The 24180-nt window shown below is 35.2% G+C and overlaps 1 protein-coding gene across 4 annotated transcripts in view; it reads right to left on the bottom strand.

The window, feature by feature from the left end:
• ROBO1 (roundabout guidance receptor 1) overlaps positions 1 to 24180 on the bottom strand; it is a 451347-nt gene that overhangs the window by 50053 nt on the left and 377114 nt on the right. For 2 of the 4 annotated variants that reach the window (XM_040227038.1, XM_040227051.1), the window contains exons 10-20: positions 23896 to 24101; positions 22310 to 22391; positions 21974 to 22142; positions 21723 to 21889; positions 15818 to 15939; positions 14749 to 14980; positions 13678 to 13799; positions 10170 to 10341; positions 5889 to 6086; positions 1791 to 1817; positions 340 to 382 (exon numbers count right to left, since the gene is read on the bottom strand). In XM_040227038.1, the coding sequence (XP_040082972.1) occupies positions 340 to 382; positions 1791 to 1817; positions 5889 to 6086; positions 10170 to 10341; positions 13678 to 13799; positions 14749 to 14980; positions 15818 to 15939; positions 21723 to 21889; positions 21974 to 22142; positions 22310 to 22391; positions 23896 to 24101 (1540 nt within the window). The remainder of the gene's footprint in view (positions 1 to 339; positions 383 to 1790; positions 1818 to 5888; positions 6087 to 10169; positions 10342 to 13677; positions 13800 to 14748; positions 14981 to 15817; positions 15940 to 21722; positions 21890 to 21973; positions 22143 to 22309; positions 22392 to 23895; positions 24102 to 24180) is intronic. The other 2 variants (XM_040227044.1, XM_040227059.1) reach the window with 1 other exon arrangement.

The raw sequence follows: 24180 nt of genomic DNA, 5'->3' as shown, positions 1-24180 counted from the left end.
ACTAGCTCTATTTCTTAATCTTCATAAATGCCATCACTTAATTACTTTAACTCTTTTTAATGATTTGCTAAATCAGCAAGTCTGTCTTTCCTGGTTAAAATGCTCCCTCTGGTGTTCACTGCCCAAGATGCACCAGCTCCAATCGACTGCATTTGTGTGTTAACATGCTTGGTTCTAAAGCAGAGAGAAATGGAGGAGTTCTTGGAGTAGTTCTAAAAAATTTAAACACATTTCACCTTTAAGTTAAACCTTTTAAGCAAAGAAAGTGATGTCATCGAGGGAGACAAGAAGAAATATCTGGAAGTTCCCTTAGAATCTAAAAACCAGCAAGATAATTACCTCCCTCCACTGCTCACAGCTTCGCCTCCTCTCTGATAAGTTACTGGAATGTTACAAAAAAAAAAAAAGGAACAATTAATAGACATGTTTGCATTTATATATCAAAAGCTATGACATTCAAGAGCATCTTTCTAGAATGGAATGCTTTCTCCCTTTCTACTTAGAAGCATTGCAAACACTCATCACAGGAACTAGATTTCTGATTCAAATAGTATTTTTTTAAAGATGGTATAGAATTAAATGTTATTCTTATTTTCTTAATGTGTTAACAAGTGTGAAAACTAAGGAGAAGCAAACTTCAGTATACTCTTATTAAACATAATAACTATTGCACATTCGTACATTCACATTCTCAGATTTCTATCTTGAATTTATTGTTAGATCATATAATTTCATGATTTTATATAAGTGGAATCTTACATATAGAAAATAAAAACCTACCAGACCATTTCCCCAGAAATATGAGTACCAGTAAGACGGATATAAATGTGAAAATAAACCTTTCTCTCCACACTCAAAGATGTATGCCAAGTTGTGACTATTAATTAATGCGACCTATGTTTTATTGTGGTTTGAGAAAATATTTCTCATTATATTTTCATCAGACATGTATACATAGTGAAAATATATTTTAATGGCCCTGAAAGCATTCTCAGCTTAATAAGTTATGGAAGTAAAATTTAGCCATGACAAAAAAAGATTTGCACATAGTTGTCAAGGGGTTAAAATATTAGCTTTTCTGTATATACAGACACATTTTCTAAGAACAAATATGTTTCTAAAAGCTGCCAAATTCTGCTACTTAGAAGAACTCCAAACTGGGAGTCTGTTAAGGAGAGATAACTGCATCCAGTGATTATAATAACTGGATTAAAACCGAGAAAGGAGGACCACAGGTACATTTTTACTAAAGGTGATGCGAAAGAAGAGGACCCTCTTTGAAAGAAACTGAATAGAACAGAATATTAGGACTTGGACTTAGGGAAAACGAAAAGTTTTATCTTTCAAATGTGCTGTGTATTTTGGTTACCTTTAAGAATGTTGATTCTATGAACAGAGAATTGCTTGGGAGAGAAAATTTTGTTGGAAATCCAGAAAGCTTAAGTTAAGGGGGAAAAAAAATGCACTGCCATGTCTAAAATAATCAATTGATCATTAGCATGTTAAATCATGCTGAGGGTAGAAACAGTCTGCCTATCTAACGGACTCATGCAAACAAGGCTCAGCTGCACTGTGGAGTCATGACTAAACAACTGCTCTGAAGCGATCACGAGCAACACCGAGCACTTCTACTTCTAGTGCATGCCTGGCATGAGTAAACGAAGCACTGCTTCCATTGTGAGTCCTCTCCCCCCAGCTTACCGCAGAAAATGAAATAAAACCAGCAACACGATAGTACAACACATGCCGAACTAACAAAGGAAAGGAGGAGGGTAAGCGCAAATATATACCTGTTGGTGTGAAGGTAAAAGACGGGACTGAAAAATCAAAACAAAATATAAACCAGTTATTAAGCTGAAGAGAGAAAGGGAACATATCACATTAGTATAAATCAAGCAGACAGCTGAACATAAAACAAATGTAAATAACTAAGCCAGTCGTTCTGACACTCTGATAGTGAATACAACCAAATCTGAGGGTCTCTGCAGGTACCATTTCGAAGCATCTGACATTCTAGGATGGGAGGGGGTGGGGACTGTGCTGGGTTAGCCTGCGGATGACCCCTGCTTTTAGTAATAGAGACTTGGCTCATGGCTTTGGTACAAACAGGAATCCTCTATTATTAATCACTTCCAAACACTGGATAATGGGTTCTTAAACAAGTATTATCAGGGTCTTGCCTAACCTTATCTAGAAATCTGAACGTAAATGCTTATTAAAGTGGACTAACGAATATAATAGGTGCACGTGAGCATTCATCACCTAGGGAGACAGTGATACAGAGAGAGGGAAGGAGAGAGCAAATGACATAAAGACAGAAAGAAAAGTAGAAAGAAGACCAAAGGAAGAAGAAAGGAAAAAGACTGAAAGAAAAGGAGGGAGGGAAGAAGATAGAAAGAAAGGAAGAAAGAAAAGGGAAGGAAGGAAGAAAGCAAGCAAAGAAAGAACTGGAACAAAGAAAACCATAAAACTGAACTGTTTTGCTGACAAGCAATGCCTGACGCCTTAATATAAAGAGTGTATTGCTACATTTTTATGATCATAGAAATCTGTGAATGGACAGACTATATAGGGGTTTTAACTTTAATTCTGCTATTACAGTTTATACCTAGAAGCTTTCTAGAAGTAGGCTGAGCATTTAAAAATAATAGCACGTCAAAAGCTAAACAATAGAACAATAATGCTCCTCTGAAAATCTTCACTCTCTGCAGTTATAAATCTTAATCTAATCAATAATGCCTGAAATTGAACTGCAGACCTCAAAAGTGGCATTCTTGCCTCCCCCACTTGTCCTATCTTCTCCCATTCCTGGCTGTTGGATAACACCAGAGTTATTTCCATGACATTTCATAGAGGGAGGAGGCTGACTTTTTTTTCCCAAGCTCTTCACATTAATTTAAAGTAAACACTGCCCTGGTAAAGAAAGCAAGAGAATCTACATTACTCCTTGAAGACTAAAATTTGCTTTTAAGAAATCCTTAATACACACAAACTAGAATACTGATTACTTATCATGGATCAAAAAGCTGCCAAAAATGTGTTTTCCACTTCATATGTGAACGTCTACAGGAAATTTACTTTAGGGTTAGAGCACTGGGGTTGCAGACTTGAATGCCATAGCATCCTTTACAACTGTCACTTCTTACCAAACCATTTTATCTCTGAGCATACTAGGAAGGAAAAAAAAAAAAAAACTCTCAGTGCTGGGGATCCAGTTTATACACTGTCTTCTTTCGCTGCATAGCAGTCTCTGTCTTAAGAATTCTATTGTGTTTTCTTTCAGTCAGGTCTTTTCAAAGAGTCAATGTAATTTAGCTACAATCAAAAATTCAGAGCAATAGTAACTCGTCCTCATAAAAAATATAAAAGACATACATTTGAAAGTAAAGGTACTCAAGCAAGAATGGAGTGCCTGAACATTAATTTGCAATCACAAGGACACAGGGCAAAAATGAAAGGTCCTTGTCAGTACTCCTAGCCAACTGCTAACCTCAGTTTAAGGAATGGAAGAAGAGATGAAAAGAGGTCCATCTAAATGAAATTTTTACAGCTGGTTCACCAAAGGACAACTTAATTCTCAAAGCTTCCAGTAATAAAATACATCATTTTATCCAGTGCTGCTGGTGCACTATGTGGACAAAGGGTACAAGCAGAGGCAATACCTACAGATAAAGGTAGGGGGAAATGTTAAAAATGCTCACTGTTACCCAAAGTCAAACCCTGGCTTGATGTTTCATAGGGCAGCAGGCTCTTTCACATTGATTTCTTTTAAATATTTCACTTCCTTTTTTCTTAGGATGACCAGCATTGTTTCGGGCACAGTCAATTTAAGATTTCAGAATTCACTTTTTAAAATTGCATAGAACCAGAAATATGAAAAAAATGCCAAAAAGGCAAAGTGAGGAAAGCAGAATCAAATGTCACCAATTACATTTGTGATTATGTTCTATGATTTCTGCTTAACACGAGCTAGTTAAAAGGACAATATTAGTGTAATAGGTTTTGCAGCAAGAGTGCATAGGCATTTCCAAGCATGCTTACAGTGCATTAGTAAGAGAAAAGAAACATTTCAGAAGGGAAGAAGGTTTCATGTCACATATTTAGGTTTCAAGAATAGAGCATTCCATTGTTACAACTGCACAGCTATCACACTCGTGGTAATAAAAATTATAAAATTCCCAGAAACTCAAAAGATTCTACATCTAGATGTTAGTTACTTTTCCTCATTCAAATGGGATTTCAGAACACAACTCCCAACAGCCCGCCTGTGCCCTGCTCCACAACACACAGACACCCACAAACCCCTTCTCTGCCTTATTTTTGGGGCAAAGGTTTTATAAGGTAATGCATGGCCCTGGCACTGTTCTTTGAATGTGTGATGAGCACCTAGTCTCTTCGCAGTAACCTCTCAGTCCCCATTTTCCATTTCACAGGCAGGGATACTGGCATTTTTGTTTTAATATTGACATAGGACACATATCTGAAAAAAACATATTTAAGGACGATAATGCTGAGGCAATTGTATGTACATAAGGAGACTGCCGTGGAGCCATGGGCCAGAGGCACGTTCATCGGTTTCCACAGTGTGGGTGATGAATTTCTGTTGACTCTTTCTTGCCAAGACCCCTTGTGACCCAGAGCACAAATATTTCAGGCTACTGTCTCAGACTGTTTCACAAGCTCAGAGGGATAGTAAGTAGGACTTTTCATTGAGAAAAGGTCTAACTGGCACTAACAAATTCTGACTTTGCCATATCAATGATCAGAGAAATGGCATGGCCAAGCCACGTGGGAAATGTTCATTTAGGAAATATGTAGACAATTTTTTTTAAAGGAGGATGACGGTGGGAGTGGGTATTTACTAGTCATCCTCTTTAAATCTGCTTTGCAGCCAAAGTATTGTCTTAGACTTATAGACCCTATAACTAGGGTGGATGTATACCCTGTCATCCAAAATCCGAGACAATTTTGAGACCCAAAGGAGCACTGTCAATAATTTAGTTGGACTAAAGACATAAAGTGGGCCTGTGGGCTGAAAACTTATAATCACCCTGTTGACAGCCCAGAGTTGATGAAGATATTTGAGGAGAGAAGGGGAAAAGGATTATCTGTCTGAGAGTGATAAAAAACTCATCAGGAAATGAAAAAGATGAACCACCAATCTGCAGACTTTGAGAATATGTGTGTGGAAAAAGTATCCGTGAATTCCTCAGCTTATTTGACTCATCCATAAAATTGTAAATAATTTTAGCCAAATAAACTTTCTCTTCTAAACTGCAGATACATTTTTAACAAAATCATCATTGTCCATCCACAGTATATACATAGTCAGCTCTGCAACTTTAAACATAACAATAAAAAGGTACTAAGTGTTCTCTCTCTGCAAACTGAAACACATTATTCACTCATGCATTCCATATTCACTAAGAAACAATTATTTTATAAATAATCAGAAATACAATTATTTATAAACAATCTCTTTCACTTCACAAAGGGGAATGATGCTCCCTTTAAAGTTGTATGACAGTCCAAAACTTGGATTTATAACTCCTGAGACATGGAGATTAAAAATTTTCCTCCAGGATATAAAGCAATAAAGTAATTCCCTAAGAGAACAAGGGAATGGTATCACTACCAAGTGAAGACCTACCCTGGTGAAACATATTTTAAAGAAATTGAGCTTGAAACAGATAAGTCCTATTGTAGTACTGATATCCAAGTGGAGTTTATACCTAGATATTGCAATAAAATAAAAGCAGTTTTGTAAATTTTTATATGTTAAAATAATTAATATAGGATACATATATATATAATCAAGAACAACTTAGAGTCATATATATTGAAGTCAAGAGTTATGTAAAACATGAAAAATTTAGGAAAGGTAATACCTTTTCTGATACCCGCGTAAGTACTAGCCAGCCCATTTCTCTTCTTTCGGTGTCGATAGAGCCAGATGCTAAAAACCATAAGGATGATCCAACAGGCAGCCCCGATTCCTGCGATGAAGGCCGGCTGCTTCACTACGTCTGAGATCTGCTGAGCAAGGCTGACTTGGTCCTCTGGTGACACGGGGTTTCCATGAGAATCTGAAAAAGCCATCTTTGGGTTCATTGGGGTTTAAAACACAGTGAGACAATAAGCACATGCTTATATACATAAAGTGTCCATCATTATGTTGTTAATTTTTGGACAATAATTTCTGCTTTTCGTTGCAACGTGCACCATTGTCAATTAAAAGAGTTCATGGGATTTGGGGCAAGATTATATTCACTTTATTTATTTGAATTCAAAACAAACACAACAATTTTAAGGAATATATTTTAAAACAAAGATAATAGCCCATAATTCCTATATTTTGCTCCAGAAAACTGCAGTTCACCGATGGGATTTTCAGTGCAAACTGAGATAAAATACAAATTACACTTCTAAAAAGTGAAATATTCTACCCCAAGAATACAAATAAGGAGTACTGACTTGTTTAGTTGCTAAGTTGTATCCAACTCTTTTACGGCCCCATGGACTGTGTGTGTGTGTGTGTGTGTGTGTATGTATCTCCTCTCCTCCACCCTTGAATAGTCTAAGATGCTTAACTACCTCAGAAACACATTATTTGGAACTATGTTCAGAAGGGTCTATAAAAATTCAGGATCATTAAGAACCAATGAAAAACTGAGATTATGTTATCATTGAAGGAACTATGAAAAAGTCTTTTTAAAAAAAGTGGAATTTTTATTTTTATGTTTCTGGCCACACACCATGTGACTTGTGGGATCTTAGTTCCCCAGCCAGGGCTTAAACCTGGGCCCTCAGCAGTGACAGTGCAGAATTCTAACCACTGAACTGCCATGGAACTCTTAAAGAAAACTTTCTTTTAAAATAACAACCATGGCCAGAGACAGCTATAAGAACATTAAATATGGACAAGATTATCAAGTGTCATGAATAGTGGAAAAGGCTCCTATTTTCTCTCAGCTATTTTGATTCAAGAATTTAAGACTGATGGAATTATGGCTATTGAAATTTACTTAGTTCACACTTATGTTTCAACCTACTGAGAGACTCCTTGCTCAAGCCCACCATTTTACCACGTCACACAGAGCAGTCTGCAAAGTCTATAGAAGTCTGGAAACTGTTCCTCTACCATCAAGGAATAACCTACTTTGTGAGCACTAAGTGACTCCAATGCTGAGGATGCCCAGTGGCAGAATTCTTACTATCTGTAAGAATTACTTACTATCTGTGTATCTGTACTCTTAATGTTCTTCCCCTACAAAGTCTGGTCAAATGGGAAGGCGTTTGCCTATTTCATTAGAATTGGTGCTTTCTTACAATTGTTAAATCATTTGACTCTAAAATTGTTCTGCTAAAACCACCTGCTTTAAAGTAGAAATATTTTTTCCAGTCCCAAACTTTTTTTTCCAGAAAAATAATTGGAATAACTCATTATTTATGAATAATATTTCTCAAATACAAAAAAATACAGTTTTTTTTCTTATTAAAAAATATTGCTTTCTCATAAGACACTGGCAGGTAAAATAAAAAGCATTCCAAGGCTAAGGAAACAACCGTAGGAAAATAGCCTTTTCTATATAGGGCTAAATTGCTACTCGTGTTGTATATGGGTGTGTTTTTTATTTACCTTTTTCTTAAACAGAATTCCAGATTTCATTCCATGGAGGGTCAAGGCTGAAAAATCTATTTTCACAAGCAGTTGCTGTCACCTGCCTTCAACTGTTTCTTGACTGAAAGTTTCATTTCATGTTCCAGACTCTTTTATCTATGGTTATCCTAAGAGCACTTCATCCTCTGTAAGTTCACCAAGCGGATCTATTCTTTTTATTTCTAATACACCCTTTGTATCTGCTAGGTTTATAGATTTCATGGCTATTTGCGCAAAGTTAAGTTGGGTGGCTTCAGATTTTATGAAGACAGCTAAGAGGGGTTCCATGCAGGCGACCAGATGGGCTTAACAGAATAAAGTGCAGTGTGACTAATGAATTAAAATGGCCCTTCTATATCTCAGTCTTTGTCTCACTGCAGCTGAGGCTATATTAAGATATGGAAAACTGGCACACATTTATAATTTCAAGAAAACTAATTTGATCCTTAAATCCTATGATTTAAATCTTAAGTAAATAAAGTTACACATGGTCCTTTTTTCCAATTCATTTTTGAAAACCCAGAACTAGAAGTCATATATAATTTTAAAAGTAGACAAATGACATGACAATGTACAGGGTCATTGACATGTAACTTTTAATTTTAGTTTTAGTAAGTTAATGCTAACTTTTCACAAAACTAGGCAACTATTTGAGTAAAAAGACCTATGTTTAGACTGTTTTCTCCCATACCTTAGACCATTTTCTCCCATACACTGCAATAGATCAAGCAATTAAAAAAAAATTGTTTTCTATACTGCTTAAAAATTTGGAATAAATGAACCAGAAATAAAACCATGAAGCTACTTTTTTTTTTTTGCTTAAAAGTTGCACATATTATAATCTGTTGAAAAAAAAAAGTGTTAAAGGTAAAAGATATTCTCAGAATTAAATTCTGACCCATGTCCGCAGCAGAGGCGACAAGCTCTCCACTAAAGCTTGAATGGTTCTCTCATAGCATACAGCTGTCAGGGGGTAACTCCCTAGCCAGTGACTTGGTTTTGCAGTGTTCCCATTCATCTGCTTGGAATCACAAAACTGAGCTCTGTGCAGCAGCGACATGCACAATTTCCAGACATGGTACCATTTAAACCTTGCCCCACACTGTGTGTTTCTTTTCTTCCTTTCTGCTGGCCCAGGATCAACCTTGGAAGCCACATCAGCCTGAGACTCTCCACATCTACAATCACTGGACTTCAGGTGAACTGTGTCACTTTACAGAAATTCTGCAAGTGTATCTGAACAGCAGCTAGTATTATCTTAACAGTGGAACATCAACAACAGATTCCAAATTGAATATAAAGTTCCTTATGTATGCCAACAAAGTTTATTAAAAGTAGAATGTTTCTTAATTTTGTTCTGAGATAATTTCTAAGATGTCATCAATATTACCAACATGAAACAATACTATGTACTTATTTGTGATATAAAAAGACTCATGTATCTGATTCTTTTTCATAATTTAGCAACTAGCATAAAATACTACTAATGCTTAACTTCTGACCTGGAAGGAACAAAGTTGACTATATGCTTCTCAGTATCATGAAATTTCACTATCATCTCTTAACGTCTCTTAACACCTTTTCTCTCCTCCTTCCATTTACAATTTTGTTGCTGTTTTTTTTTGTTGTTGTTGTTTCTTTTAGATTTGACTGGCAACCATTTGATAATTTGAATTTTATGTGTATGTCTCTATAATGAAGTATGGCAACTAAGTGTTCTGCACATGTTTTACTCCTCTAACCAGTTCTGAAGCACATTATATTTTTAACTTTTTAAGTAACTAGCATATATCATATTTCAAATCTCTTTAACATCTCAGTCTATCTTTTGGTATCACATGCAATATAATTTTAAATAGACAAAAATGGTAAATATAAATTACATATTGCTCTAAACTTCAAATACTTAGTTTAAGTTTTACATAGAAATATATATATTTTTTTTTACCCAAACCACATCTTTCCTGTTTGCTGAGGTATCCTTTGTTGTTGTTTAGTTGCTAAATCCTGTCCTACTCTTTTGCAACCCCGTGGACTGTCAGGCTCCTCTGTGCAAGGGATTCTCCAAGCAAGAATACTGGAGCGGGTTGTCATTTCCTTCTCCAGGGGAATCTTCCCTACCCAGGGACCGAACCTGGGTCTCCTGCATTGCAGACAGATTCTATAGTATGGAGACAGCAGGAAAGTTGAGGAGGTCTCACTGGTGCTCAGTTAATAGTATTTGTTGACAGATGGGAAAAAATTCAATAGGACAGAAAAAGGATGACACGGAACATTTACAGCCTTTTGCTCAAAATACCATTTAAAATATTTGTTGGGATAAGTTTAAATTTAGTTGTGATATTATAGACAGATAAAATAAAGCTAACAATTTTATTTTTGTAATTCTGTCGGCACATTCCATAGTCTGTGCAACTTGCATTGGCTGCCTCCCCTACGTACCAAAAAGAAAAGGAGGATAATGGGTACAGTGATAAGTCTTTCCAACCAGATCTGCACTGGCACTCACCTAACTGGATGAATTGTGGCTCACTCTTCACCCCTGACCCGGCCCCCGTGCTGGCTGCCACCTCTACACTATATCGGATCCCAGGAACCAGTGAGGGAATGACCACAGAAAAGGTGGAACCATCTACGGTCTTGTTTATATGGTATCGCGTTTCATTGCCCAGACACCAGACCTGTAAGAAGAGCACAACAGTTATGTAAGTTAATATAAAGATCAACATAGTATTGTGGTTTTAGACCTAGACAGAGTTCAGATCCATCATGAACCTAATATAGGAAGTTTCAAAAGTCATTTTCCCCTAGATCTAGTTCTGAGAAGATGCCTCCTGTCAAACCTAGTGTTAGTAGTACTTTAAAAACCTCTTTGAACTTTCTTATATACTCTTAAAGAATTATATCAAGTGATTCTACAAATGTTTCTACAGAAGATTATACCAGGCGATTCTACAAAGACCCTGGTTCTTATTAACGCTTATCAACAGGATTTGCTTTTTTAAAAAATACACCTAGGTATTATATGCCAGAAAAAGATAAAAGGAACTTGCAAAAACCTGTATACATGCAGATAAAGAACAGTAACTTACCTATCATCATTAAGTGTCTGCATTTCTACTATGGACTGGGCATAATACCAGATATCACAAAACAAAAATGAGTGGGAAACTGTGTTTCTAATACTTTATTTCAACAGTTCTCAGGGATAAAACTACCTGACGCTGTCACAGCACCATCACTTTTTATGTCAAAACCAAGAAGCAGTTGATTTAAAGAGAGAGAGTTTCTGAGCAATCTAAACTATCTCGGCATAAGCATGGTTTTTAAAAAGAAAACAAGGACATGTTTAGCACATGGAACTCTGCTCAATGTCATGTGGCAGCCTGGATGGCAGCGGGGGTTGGAGGAGAATGGATACATGTGTATGTGTGACTGAGTCCCTTGACTGTTCACCTGAAACTATCACAACATTGTTAACTGGCTACACCCCAATACAATATAAAAAGTTCATAATAAATAAAGAGATGGAGCCAGGACCTATTACAGAAGTCTTTTCTGGAAATATGTGTTCCAGACCACCAAGACCTAAAAAATAAATAAAACTGAACATAAAGAGTAAGGATCATCCTAAGATTTATTCCATCTAGGGTATGTTGAACTATTATCCATGAAAGAAAAACAGCACTCTGATCTTGTATTTATGGAAATATTAACTAGCTTTTGATAAAATAAAAGATCCTAATAACAATACAGATTTGATTTGAAAGAAAAATATTCTAATAAAATTATTTTATCTCTCATTAACTTTGATGATATTTGTGATAGGAAATTATTTTTAGGAAATTAAGATCTCCAAGCTACGCTATAATCCTTAATTTAAATTTCTTTAAAGGCTTATTGAATTATTAGAGTGATCTTTTGCAATGCTATAGATCTTGGACATGATGCATGACAGTATCTGGACTCAATTTCTATAAGAAAATGATCCATGCAGTAGTAAAACACGCTCTGTATTCTTTATGATGTCCTCCAGCAAGATGCGGGATTATTTCCAAGTAGCCTATTGTTTAAACTGTAATAGGAAATGGGATTTAAAATGAATCTAAGAATGTCAGTGTCCTCTTTCACATGGGCAAAAATCTTTTTTGCTTTGAAAGTTAATATTATTTTAATATAGTTTCAATGCATAATACCAACAAATGGTCAGACTCTATACCAGGGTCTGATCATTTGGAAATAAAGAGTCCTTTGTGATTTTTTTCCCCCAATTACATTACACAGCTGAACCAAAGCCACAAACTGATTTTGTACCAGTCAATCAGGTTGTGAAAGGCATTTTATTATTTTAAATTGACCATGAAGTTAAGTGAAATTCACCCTTTCTCATTTCTTTAAGAGAGAAATGAGTTTTGACTCTTAGGGGAAAATGCCTACATTAACACAATTTTGCTTGAGAGCTGAGATATTGCCTTATTCTATATGCTTAAAAATCTCTATAACAGTTTATTTTTCCAGACTGAACCACAGCATCCCAGTATTGAAATAATAATCTTGAAACTCACGAGAAAGTTCAAAGTGTAGAGATTCTTACCTATTAATGACTCAGTTACAGTACAAGATCTAATTTCAAACACCCTAAAATACATACAGTGCATTTATAACAGTATTTTAAATACTTTAAAAAAATGTCACCCCTTTAAATTATACACAAATTCAAAAAGAGGTTTTTAGTTTGTTTTTAAAAGTCATTTTAAAATGAAATGTTATACCTAAAATTAAGCTCAGTATATTTGGTCATCGTACAAATTATTTTGGTACTCAGAAGTATATTTATGGTCTTTATTTGGGCCTTACCCAAAATGCATATCAACATCACCTGGAAAGATCTACCAAAGTATATAAACAAGGGCCTTATTACAGATGCTGAATCAGAATCTTTCAGAATGGTGGCCACACACCTATATTTGGAAAATGATTCCATAAGTAATTCTGATATTAGCATGCAATTACCTGTAAAAGGTAAACGTGTATTTACTTTCTTACCATCAATTTCATATCAATAGAAACAGGTAAGTTTTCACATTTATGACACAATTCAGTAAATATAATTTAACTGGTAACTAGAAAAATACTGAGGTATCATGGACATATAAAGCACTGTCTATAGAAATATATGTCTTGCAGTTAAAACGTCTTCTAGTATGTAATGTGTTTACATACATATTAAAAAAATACAAGAGAAATTTACTTTCTTGTGTGATTTCCGTAATTCAATCTATCATTTACTCATTTAACATAGCTCATTAAGACTGTGCTATAATGCTTATTCATTAATAGGATAAATATCATGTCGCTAACTTAATTTTATTCTACGTTGGCATGCTTAATATATTTGCTTGAAAATAATCTAGGTAAGCCTTTCTAAATTCAATGATTAGAGATGGTTAACTTGACAGGTAAAAATAATTATTTAGAATCACTGAATTAAATTACTTTCAATATATTGTATGTTTAAAAAATTTCATTCAAACATATATAGAAATTTAAAATTGAATTTCCTCTGAGACATAAAATTTTGTTTAGAGATGCTGAAAGATGAAAACAAATTTATGAAAAAATTTTCAGGCACACTAAAATAATTTTTTAAACTTAACTCCAATGTTACAAAATTCCAAATATGTTGAAAGAAAGAAAGAAACCATATCTGATACAATTCCATGGGGCAAACTAATTCTGCAAATGCATTTAAGCTGGATTTGTGGGGGGGGATAAATTTTGACTAGTCTTTACATGTGTTGTTTGTGTGAGCACCTGTATATACTGTGAGCAGATAAATGCTCTCTTTTAAATTATTTTTTTTTCAAATGGCTTAAGAAAAAAATGTATTTCACAATTATTGACTCAACGGACAAGTATTAAAAAAATAATTTATGTTGCTATGCTCACCAGCAGATGGCGCCAAATATCCATGAACAATATAACCAAGCTTGCTGTTTTACTAGACATGTATTTACCTTATACTCTTGGACCATTCCATTTTGAGTATCTTCAGGAGGTGGCTGCCAACTAACAAGAATTGCAGTTCCATTTCCATCATTCTTTGATACAGTTACACTTTGAGGTGGGGCACTGGGTGCTATTAAATTGTTTTAAAGAGCAAGTTTATAAATAAGCATATTAAAAAACATTGAAAGCAGGCATTTAAACCATTAAACAAAACAAAGTTTATGTCTATAAATATATATATATATATATATGTTTAAAGATGTGTCTCATCCAAGTCTGATTAGTCCCAAACTATTTAAATTTTTCCTCGATACTGCTAACTTATTGTTACTGTGAATTTTCTATAACCAAAGTTATATAGATTAGCTATTTCCACAAAACATTCCAGGAGAATTCCTCTCTCTCCTATCCAAGTGCCACTGTCTCCCTAAAATGTTCAAAAGTATAAATGCTAACCATCCATGACATTAACTGTATTATAATTTACTGTAATCAAAGGGATAATTTAGGAACAATTCTTATTATTTTTAAAGATTATACCTGTGACATGTAACTTGTAACGTTTATGTAAATACTAATTTTAATTTCCAGTTACATGGTGGCTAGACATACTGGTTTGTGTAGAACTGAGAGGTTTCTAGGGATATGAGCCATAAAATGTTAATCCCAGAAGGTCCTGGGCAAACCAAGACATTACTCACTTTATTTACAAATCCTCACTCAAAATAACATTTGATAAATGAATGAAAAAATTAACAGAAAGGCAGCAAATTGAGGATAATTACATCTTTAAATGTGAATTTTAGTTCTGAATAATTAGATATATCCAAGATATGTCACTAAGTAATACAATGTTCACATTTGCACATTTTCATATAGGCCGCTATTAAAGCAAGTCAAGTATTACAGACTTTAGTTTTTAGTAGTTCTAATTAAATAACATCTATTAACAAAATATAATGCTCACTACCAAGACAGTTAATAATGTCACTATTACCATTAAAATTTTTCAATTACGTTAATAAAAGCCTAATGAAAGTACTGCAATGCAGAGTCATCACACATTTCATTATACTTGCCTTCTTCTAGGGTTTTGGCAAATTTAATTTCACTATCTGCTCCTTGAAATTCATTAAAAAAAGGACGAGCCTTAATTTCATAGTTGACTCCTTTTTTGAGATCAGGGATAACCACACTATTTTTGGTTGGGGTCCTCACTTCAAAAACTAACCACTCGGATTCACCATGGTTGGCTCCAGACGGGCGGTAAAGAACTTTGTATCCTTGAATATACTGAGACTGTTGGTCCACCTATTACAGTGACAAATAAAATGCAATCACTCATTCCTTCCATTGACTTTTTAGAAAATCATGAAAAGTAATGTGACAAGAGGCAAAAAAATTCTATCTGGCTTCATCTCACAGTTTTCTAGTCTATATGAAGTAGAATATGAAAAACAAATCACTATCTTTTGTAATCTGTCCACTTTTCCAGCTTAACATGTAATATTAGCTATGAATTTCTATGCTTCATGCAGAAATGTGCCACACCATGGCAGTTCTCTGGTAGACAGCTAGAGATAAGTCAGAGTGTCAAGGGGATGAGGAAAAAACATGTGTTTTCCATTTTCTAATTTAAAAAGACTACTTAATGCTATTTAGAAATAGTTCTCAGTTAAAAATTTTCATATATTAATAATTCTGTAAGTTACATACACTCTTTTGAAGAGTATTAGGAATACATAGCCTGTTTCCTTTGAGATGGGTAAAGTTCATTGTGTGTGTGCTTAGTCACTCAGTCATGTCTGACTCTTTTCTACCCCACAGACCATAGCCCGCCAGGCTCTTCTGTGCATGGGATTCTCCAGGCAAGAATACTGGAGTGGGTTGCCATGCCCTCCTCCTGGGGATCTTCCCAACCCAGTTCATTACTGCATAATATAAAATACATGCAAGATGACATTTTTCTCTGTTTAAAACCATTTCATAGCTACCACAACAAACAATGTTTATATTATAAAATTATCATATAATTTATGGGGAAGTAAGGAACAATATATATATGCATATTTTTCATATAATGATCTCCCAAAAGTCATCTGCTTATTAAAACTGAGATCAAATATTGCAACAGCAACAATGACTCACTGTCCAGTGCACTTCGATTGAAGAGGAGGAAAGGATGGTGGGGTTGTGGAGATGCAGGACAACGTTTCCCAGTTCTCGCTGGACCTGCTTGTGATCCACCCCCTGACTGGTTGGGGGAATATCTGCAACAATCCCAGAAGACTGTGTCAAAGCCTAGACAATGGTTCTGACTTGAATCAAAGCATGGGGAAACAGTCCTTGCATTCACAGAAAATCTCAGAAAAGAAGAATCATTCCAACTGTGAAGAATCATTCCCATCTGTGCTACAGAATGAAACAGGAACAACCTAACCTTTTTATTAGAATCGGGAGGACAGGACATACAGAGAGAGATAACAAGCAGGGGGGCATAGAAAAAGCAAAACAGAGCAGGTGGCAAAAATAACAACACCAGACATCAGTGTTTGAGGCCTCCTCCTATCATGTAATGATCGCTTTCTCGCCTAGGACGAATGGCTTAGTGCAATCCACTCTGAGTTTGTTACAGAACCTTCTGTAGTGATCCTAACTATGCAAGAAAGGAGATATCCAGGATCTGTGACCAGCAGATGAGTAACGAACAGAATGGAAACACCTAAGTGGAAAGCAAGCACAAAAAGAAATTAGACAACCCTCATCTTATAAGATAAACCTAGATATCTTTCCAAATAAGATATGTTAGTGGTTATAAAAGGGGGTATGGAAACCACCAACAGGATAGGACAGGATAGAATAGAGTAAATCTGATGAGAAAAGAGTACTTAACATCTATTTAACTGATGGTTGCTTTACTCTAATCATTGTATCCCTGTCAAAAAGGTTCAATAAAGAGCTTTAAATCTCAAAAAAATCAATGTTTTTAGAAAGGAGACCAGGAATATAGTAATAATTAAAACCGTTACTAGTGTTCATTTATGTTGGATTTTTTTTTCCCCAACAAAGAAGTATTTTTGCTAAACTTACTAAAAAGTCTGTACTTGATAAAAGTTGCCTGTTTCTACAGAGATTTTCTAAATACAGATGCTTTGCTTTGTTTACAGTAGTATGAACAAGAGAAGAAAATTAATACTTTTATATCCAGAATTGTCCTTCTCAAATACCATATTTTGGCACATATATTCTAGACTACTTTCCATCTCATAAGCAACAGAAACAAGAATATTAGTTTTATGAATAATTAAATAAAGAACTGAGTTTGGATAGAAAACAAAAACATGGATATTCAAAGTAAGATCGGTTATCTGGGAAAATAATTTTAAAAAGAGTGGATATGTGCATTTGTATAACTGATTCACTTGCTATACACTTGAAACTAACACAACTCTGTAAATCAACTATACTTCAATAAAAATTTTTACAAATGAGGTTGTTAAGTATCTTTGATAGAGTTCAGGGAAGGCAGGCAAATGAAAGAGATGACAGATCAAGAGTACTATTCAAGACTCTGATGTAAAACCTTGATTATATATATATATATATATATACACACACACTGAGCCTCTGACATAAATTTATAAATAAGCAAAATGAGAAAAACTGAGTTTTGGCTTCTCATCCTTTATCAAACATTAGGAGTAGGTTTGGCTCATATTGGTCCTCAGGCCACAGACTATAGATAGAAAATACTTGATTGTTAAGTTTTTCATTCAGGAATATTTCCTTCCGCACTAGTCTCCATTGCTCGTAGAACTTAATTACCATCTATCTCTAGGGTAAGAGTGGCATTCACAGACAGAATTGGCAACTCCCCAACTCAGCAACTTGACAGCCATGTTAACACTGGGAAGATTCTGTAACCTCACTATTTTTCAGTTACCTAATCTGTCAAATGGCAGTATCAGTGGAAGTCACTTTGGAGTGTTTTTGTGAGAATTGAATTTCTTAAGGCATAGAAAGTCCTTTCATTGAAGGTAGGGATTGGGTCCATTTTTACGAACCTAGAATACCTAGCACAATGACATACATATAGAATGTGTTTAATTAACACCAGTTGAGTTAAAGTGAATTACTGTATGGAACACATACACATATTATACACATTAGCTTCTAAATATGCTCTCTCATATGTAAGATTCCATCCTCAGGGAAATCGTCTGCCTTCTAGAAGTGTCTTCAAACATGTCAGTAATCATTTTTCAAGGTAACTACTATAATTTGCATGGCAATCTCTAATTTTTCTGGTTGAGGTAACCTTGCTAGTTAATTCTCTCATGAAAGTTACTAGATTCTCTTGCCTACTGTCACCATCTTGGAAATAGAACATTATTTCAGAAAATTCCTCACAAGTAAGAAAAATGGAAAGTAATGTTTAATAGTGTAATATTGAGACATTTATTAATCTCTTTATTGTTCTTGTTTTCCTTCTCCTCCTGAAAGAAGTATATTATCATGAAAAACATCTTCCCAACATTCAGCATCAAACTTGGAGGAAATCTTAGATACTATTTTACCCCTGCCATTTCCCTAGTATTGGAGTTTCCTATACACAATCTTTGAGGATGAGATTGTTCAGGTCCCATATCATTATTTACAATAATTGGTCTTTTATTACATAGAGCACATGTATTCTGTACATTCTGTGTCTGTGTACATATTCTTTAAAAGATAGGGTTCAAGAATGCTGGGTGGACAGAATGTAGATAAAGAATAGTATTAACAGTGGCAACAACCACCTTCATTTGTCTCCAATCCTCCCACCCCACCTGCTAGCTGCTCATATCCTCTCTCTTGCATTATCAAATCTCATATTTGAGAGAGCACATTTTGATTACCCTGGGATAGGGTTACTGTGACATGGGTCTACCTGACTCCTGAACAGGAAACTATGCCCTATATCTGTGCTAACTTATGACCCAGTTTACTCAGGAATCTCCACTTGGGGGAGACTTTCTTGAAGCCATGCTGCAGAAGCAGTTAAAGAAGTTATGCTGGGATTTCCTCGGTGGTCCAGTGGTTAAGAATCTGTGCCCCCAGTGTGGTGGCTGAGTTCAAACCCTGGTCAGGGACCTAGATCTCATATGACACAGCTAAGAGCTTGAATGCCACAACCAAAGATCCCAGGTGGCACGCATAAGACCTAATGTAGCCAAATCAATCAATCAGTCCATCAACACTAAAAAGAAAAATTATGAAAACAAGTAGCTTGCCCGCTTCCTGTGAATCAATTTCCAACAAGTCTTTCCTGAATTCCCTCCACCTCGGCTCTTCCCCTAACTGCTTACGCATTCTGTTTCTGTTAACTGGATTTTCCCAGGTTCTTCCCCAGGCTCCTGCTATGGTCTGACTCAGCTCAGTTTCACTGTGTCTCAAAAGCCATCTAAAACTAGACAGTAAAATTTGCCTCAATGTTAACTTCCATTTGCTGGTCTTATTTAGGTGCCTGGAGTTAGAATAAGCCTATCTTGCTCACACAAAAGTCTCTTAAAATATTAAGGAAAAAAAAATATCTGGCCTAGTCTAACTTTATTATTTGGGGGGATATTTTTTGTGCGAAGTTCTGGATTTTTTTTTTCCAGTGATAAGAATTTTAGCTTTCAGTGCAGCCTCCCCAACCATCCTCATCTTCCTGTTAAATATCTTAGAATTCTACCTGAAAATGTAGTGCTCAAAAAAGAACACATTACTCTATTCGTGATCTGACCAGTTCAGATTTTGCTCTGCATATAATTCTGCTAAGACTACATTTGTTTTTCTGACAACTACTCACTCAGTTGGCTCTGGGAGGTGTTTTAATTGACTTCAAACACTGAAGTCAGCCTCCCCCCCACCTTACCCCCAACACACCCAATGCACACACTCCTTTTAAGCCCAATATCCTCAGCCTATCCTTCTACAACTAAGTTTTAAAACCTAAGTTCAAGTACCAGACTTTTAAATTTGCTCCATTAATTTTAATCTTGTTAGTGCTAGCCCATCATTCCAGTCTGTCGAGTTACTTAATTCTGGTTCTCTCACTTAAGCATGAGAGCTGTGTTTCTCAAATTTTATGAACTTCCCTTATTTTTAGTCCAGTGAAAGAAATACAAAACCAATGACAAATGACAAAGTCTTAATGGTATAACATAGAAAAGAAATCTGAGTCCTGCATATTCATAAAGTTGGCTAATTTAATACTTGTCCAATCCTGTGGAGTAGGGATTTTTAGCCCCATTATATAGTTCAGGGAATCAATGCTCAGGACTCACTAGCTTGCTAATAGATTGAGGAGCTGAGATAACAAATTTTTTTATTTCAAAACGGTATGTCTGTTTTACTGTTTCCAGTTTCCCAGCTGACATGGGTTCATTTCATTTAGGTTATTCTACTAGCTATCATGTATAAAGGTAAGCAGATTAAAATTTTTAAAAAACAAGTAAACAGATAAAGCATTAACAACTCCCCATTTACAGCTGAGGATGTATTTTACAAAATCATTCATATGTATATATGACAGAATCACAGTTAATCAGAAACTTTCACTACGGTCTATTGGGTAGAGACCACTGTACCAGGGACCAAAGTTTCAGTTCGCGTTACAGCTGTCCTAGTTTCTGCATTCTTTACAAATGCGTATATAACACTGAAAACCTCAAAGTGCCTTAAGGCAGGCTCTGAGACTATTAAAGCTACTGGTGAAGTGACTCATACTAGCAAATATATGCATTTGGGTGTGTTGATTTCACACAGCAAAAAACAGACGTGGGCATGTTCCATAGCTCGGTTTGCTTTCTCTGGGAATTCTGAAACAAAAGGTCCTTCTCAAAACGTTGTTTATATACTCTCTAGAGAAGACAAAATGCCCAACATGGCAGCTAGACACTCTCTCAAAAGTGGAAAAAGTAATTTAAATCTTTTAGTACTTCTGTGTATAGTTTGTTTCTATCACTGTAACTAAGTTTCAATTTTTGCTTTGGAAACACACAAAGACATTATGATTCCTCTGTATGGTCACAAAAGAATTTTATATTTCTAATTCCTACCATCTAGAGGTAATCTTTCTTTACTAATCTTATATGAATAAAGTATATTTTAACTGTGATGACAATACATTAAAATAAAAGGTACAGGTTGATTCAAATTCACCTTTTTTTCAATATATAAGTTTTACCACTGCTTAAACATTAAAATAACAGGAGGAACAATAGGGTGAATAGGAGATAATAATCTGCTGAAAGCTAAAAATAATTCTTATTCATGAAAGACAATAAAAAGCAGTATATCCAGAGTGTGGTTCAAGTGAAAAAATTCCCAATTTCAAATGTGTTTAGAAGCAGCTTCAACATGTTCATTTTTCCTTGTATCTGTTTTTTTAACTCAGCTTTGATGAACACATACATGATTTCCATTTGAAAGTTTAATACGTTACGACAATGTAAGATAGACAAAAGAATATACAGACCTAGATGATTTCCATGCTTTGGAAAGACTGGACAGAGGGGTTAAGAACAACTATCTCTTACATCTGAGTGATTTCCAGAGGGTATTACTTGATTATGTTCGTAATGTTCAAGACTCATCCCAAAGGTCATGAATATTAATCTCATAAACAAAATTTACTTAATTTTAAATACAATTAAAGATTTTGTGATTTGTGATTAAGATTAAATCACAAAAAGATTCGTGATTAAGATTTTACATCCACATGCAGTCATATTTAAAAATCAAGAAACTGAATATATTATAAAAAATATTCTCATAATATTTTTGCTCATTGAATTTGTGACTTTATAAAATGAGAAACATTTCTTTGTTATTTGTCAAGTCATGGGGTGTTTAGTCAACAAAATAACAAAGTTTGCAGACACCATGATTTAAAAATTAATTGAGCAACTAAAACACATATATTTTAAATATATAATCTTAGCATGTAGTACAAATGATTTTACTTGTATAACTGTAACATCTAAAGATAAGTAGGTGTCCCAAGGCTGAGTAAATTAATACTTACCTTGTGTTTTCACTGGGTCTGATATCTGGCTTGGATCACTAATTCCATATGCATTGGCTGCCCTCACAAGGAAAAGGTAAATTGCATTAGGTTTGAGTCCTTTAATGGCAAATGTTTCTGTTTTCACATTCTCCGCTACGGTCTGCCAGCTGCTACCAGATGCATGGCTATGGATAGATACATAAGTTAGAACATGCATATTTAATGGTAAATCAAAAAAAGAGAACTAGCAAACACCATCTTCACTCTACCTGAAGGCTTCTATAATATAAGACGTTGGAGTTGCACCTGAATTCAAATTCGGTTGCCATGACAACGTTACTGTATTTCGGCTGACATCTGTAACTTCAGGTTTTGAGGGGGCACTAGGGATTAAATTTGGATCGGTGGGTCTTGGAGGCTGAACTGGAACTCCAAATTCTAACAAAGAAGAAAGAAATGAAAGATGCTTACACAGAGAAGCACATAAATGTAGATAAAATATCCATCCCCTACTTAGACTTCAAGATATCCACTTCATCTTTTTACCAGTAAGGAAACAACTACATTTCAAGCTTCACTTTTAGGTAAAATACTTTCAAATTTACCTTGGACTTCAATGTAAGCACTCCACGTTGCTTCACCACTGGGGGTTGATGCAATGCATGTGTATCGACCAGTATCACCCAGCTGAGAAGACAAACCGAAAATAAATATTTGGAATACTCCAGAGCTCACTGGGCTGGAAAAACAATTATATTTTTGTATATGGCCCATGAATATGGATAGCTGCCTTAAAATGCACTAACCAGAAGCTTCCTCTTAATTTAACATGTTTTCATTGAATGTGAATTAAAATACTGCATGAAGATAAAAGACAAATTGTTATTCTAATTGTATGATAAATATATAGTATTTAAGTGCATTAACATCATCAATTTCTGTGTCAGGCACTGTACACGAGGTATATAACCTTAAATTCAAAGGGTTAATCTTTAATACTAATTTATATTTCACATTTACTAAGTCACATAGTAAGGCTAATAAAGTAGAGCCAATGACTCTTCTTGCTGTTTCATATTCTACCTGAGTTACATCCACATGGATAAAGGAGATAAACAGATATTTAAAAGAAAATGGATAGACACAAAATGATTTCTTCTTAAAGCATTTCCTCTTTTTTCTCATTTTATTTTCCTAACCTGTAACTTCAGGCAGTTTAACAAGTATAAAGTTAAACCCCAGCTAGAATGATGCTCTCTCCCCCTTCAGAAGACTGACTGCCAGAAAACAAACACAGGTCACATGTTCAGTGGTAAAATCCTCCGTAGCATAATGAATCCATACACCTCTGCTTGAGGCAATAACTTTATCATCAAATAATATTGGATAAAGCAAGAATGCTGTCATCTTGTTCTGGCAAATGTAATAACAAAGTCACAATCACTGTCACAAAAAAGTACAACATATTAACTTTCGCAGCACATGAAATGAACTGCTATGTTGATCCAAAACTCCAAAGAAGCCACTCACAATAGGCAATAAAGCAACTGAAATTTATGTTTATTGCTGTCAAAGCTATTCTTTCCTATTCCCCATGAGCTTGTCTCGTCTTGACCTCAAATGAAAAAGAAAAACCGAAACAAAACAATATAGTCCTAAAAAGAACATGTATGGGATGTGATGTCCTGGGAAGGTAAACCCCTAAATTGTTCCCACAAACCTGTGAGATTTCATCATTTCACATTCTGATTTGAAATGTACATTGAATCTATACACTGCTTTATCATTTTTGTTTGCACGTAGAGTATTCTGTAATTGCGAAATGCTGAACCAAATATTCACAATAGAACTCTTGAAGTTTATAGCACATAATATAGTACTGAAAAATAACTTTGAAAAATGGAAGGAATGCATTATATCACTGCTTGGAAGGTATTTTTTTTCTCCCACAAATTCTCATCCTTTTCTCCTCCATGTAAAACCTTACACTACTTGCCATGGGTTAAATTATGAGTCATATCACCAGAAATATACACAGAGAAGTGTCTGAAAGAATAAAGCATCAAATTAAACATATATTAATACTGCTATTAGCATTTCATTACTTCTTAAAATTGAGGCTTCAACACTGGTTTGCTGGAGGCAAAAACAAAGTGGAACAAAATGGGAAACCCAGGGTGTCACAAGTTACCTTAGCATATCGGATCTGTAGTACTCCAGTCTCCAGCTGTTTGATTCGAGAATCTTGGGTTGAAACAAGCACTCCATCCTTTCTCCACAGAATTGTGGGCACTGGACTGCCTGTGGCCACACAGCTGAGCACTAAAGTACCATCCACTGCTACAGTCTGATTCACAGGACCTTGTCGAATGACTGGGGGAGGTCGGTCTGCAATCACTGCCAACAAAAACAACAGGAAATAGATTTCTGCAACTGGAAGCAATTTTCTAATCATCTGAGCAACAGCAGTTGCTCC

The sequence above is a fragment of the Oryx dammah genome, unplaced genomic scaffold (genome assembly GCF_014754425.2).
Source record: "Oryx dammah isolate SB20612 unplaced genomic scaffold, SCBI_Odam_1.1 HiC_scaffold_2, whole genome shotgun sequence".
NCBI classification, from domain to species: domain Eukaryota; kingdom Metazoa; phylum Chordata; class Mammalia; order Artiodactyla; family Bovidae; genus Oryx; species Oryx dammah.
The sequence above is the reverse complement of the archived record's forward strand: the minus strand, read 5'-3'. Positions and strand labels throughout refer to the sequence as shown.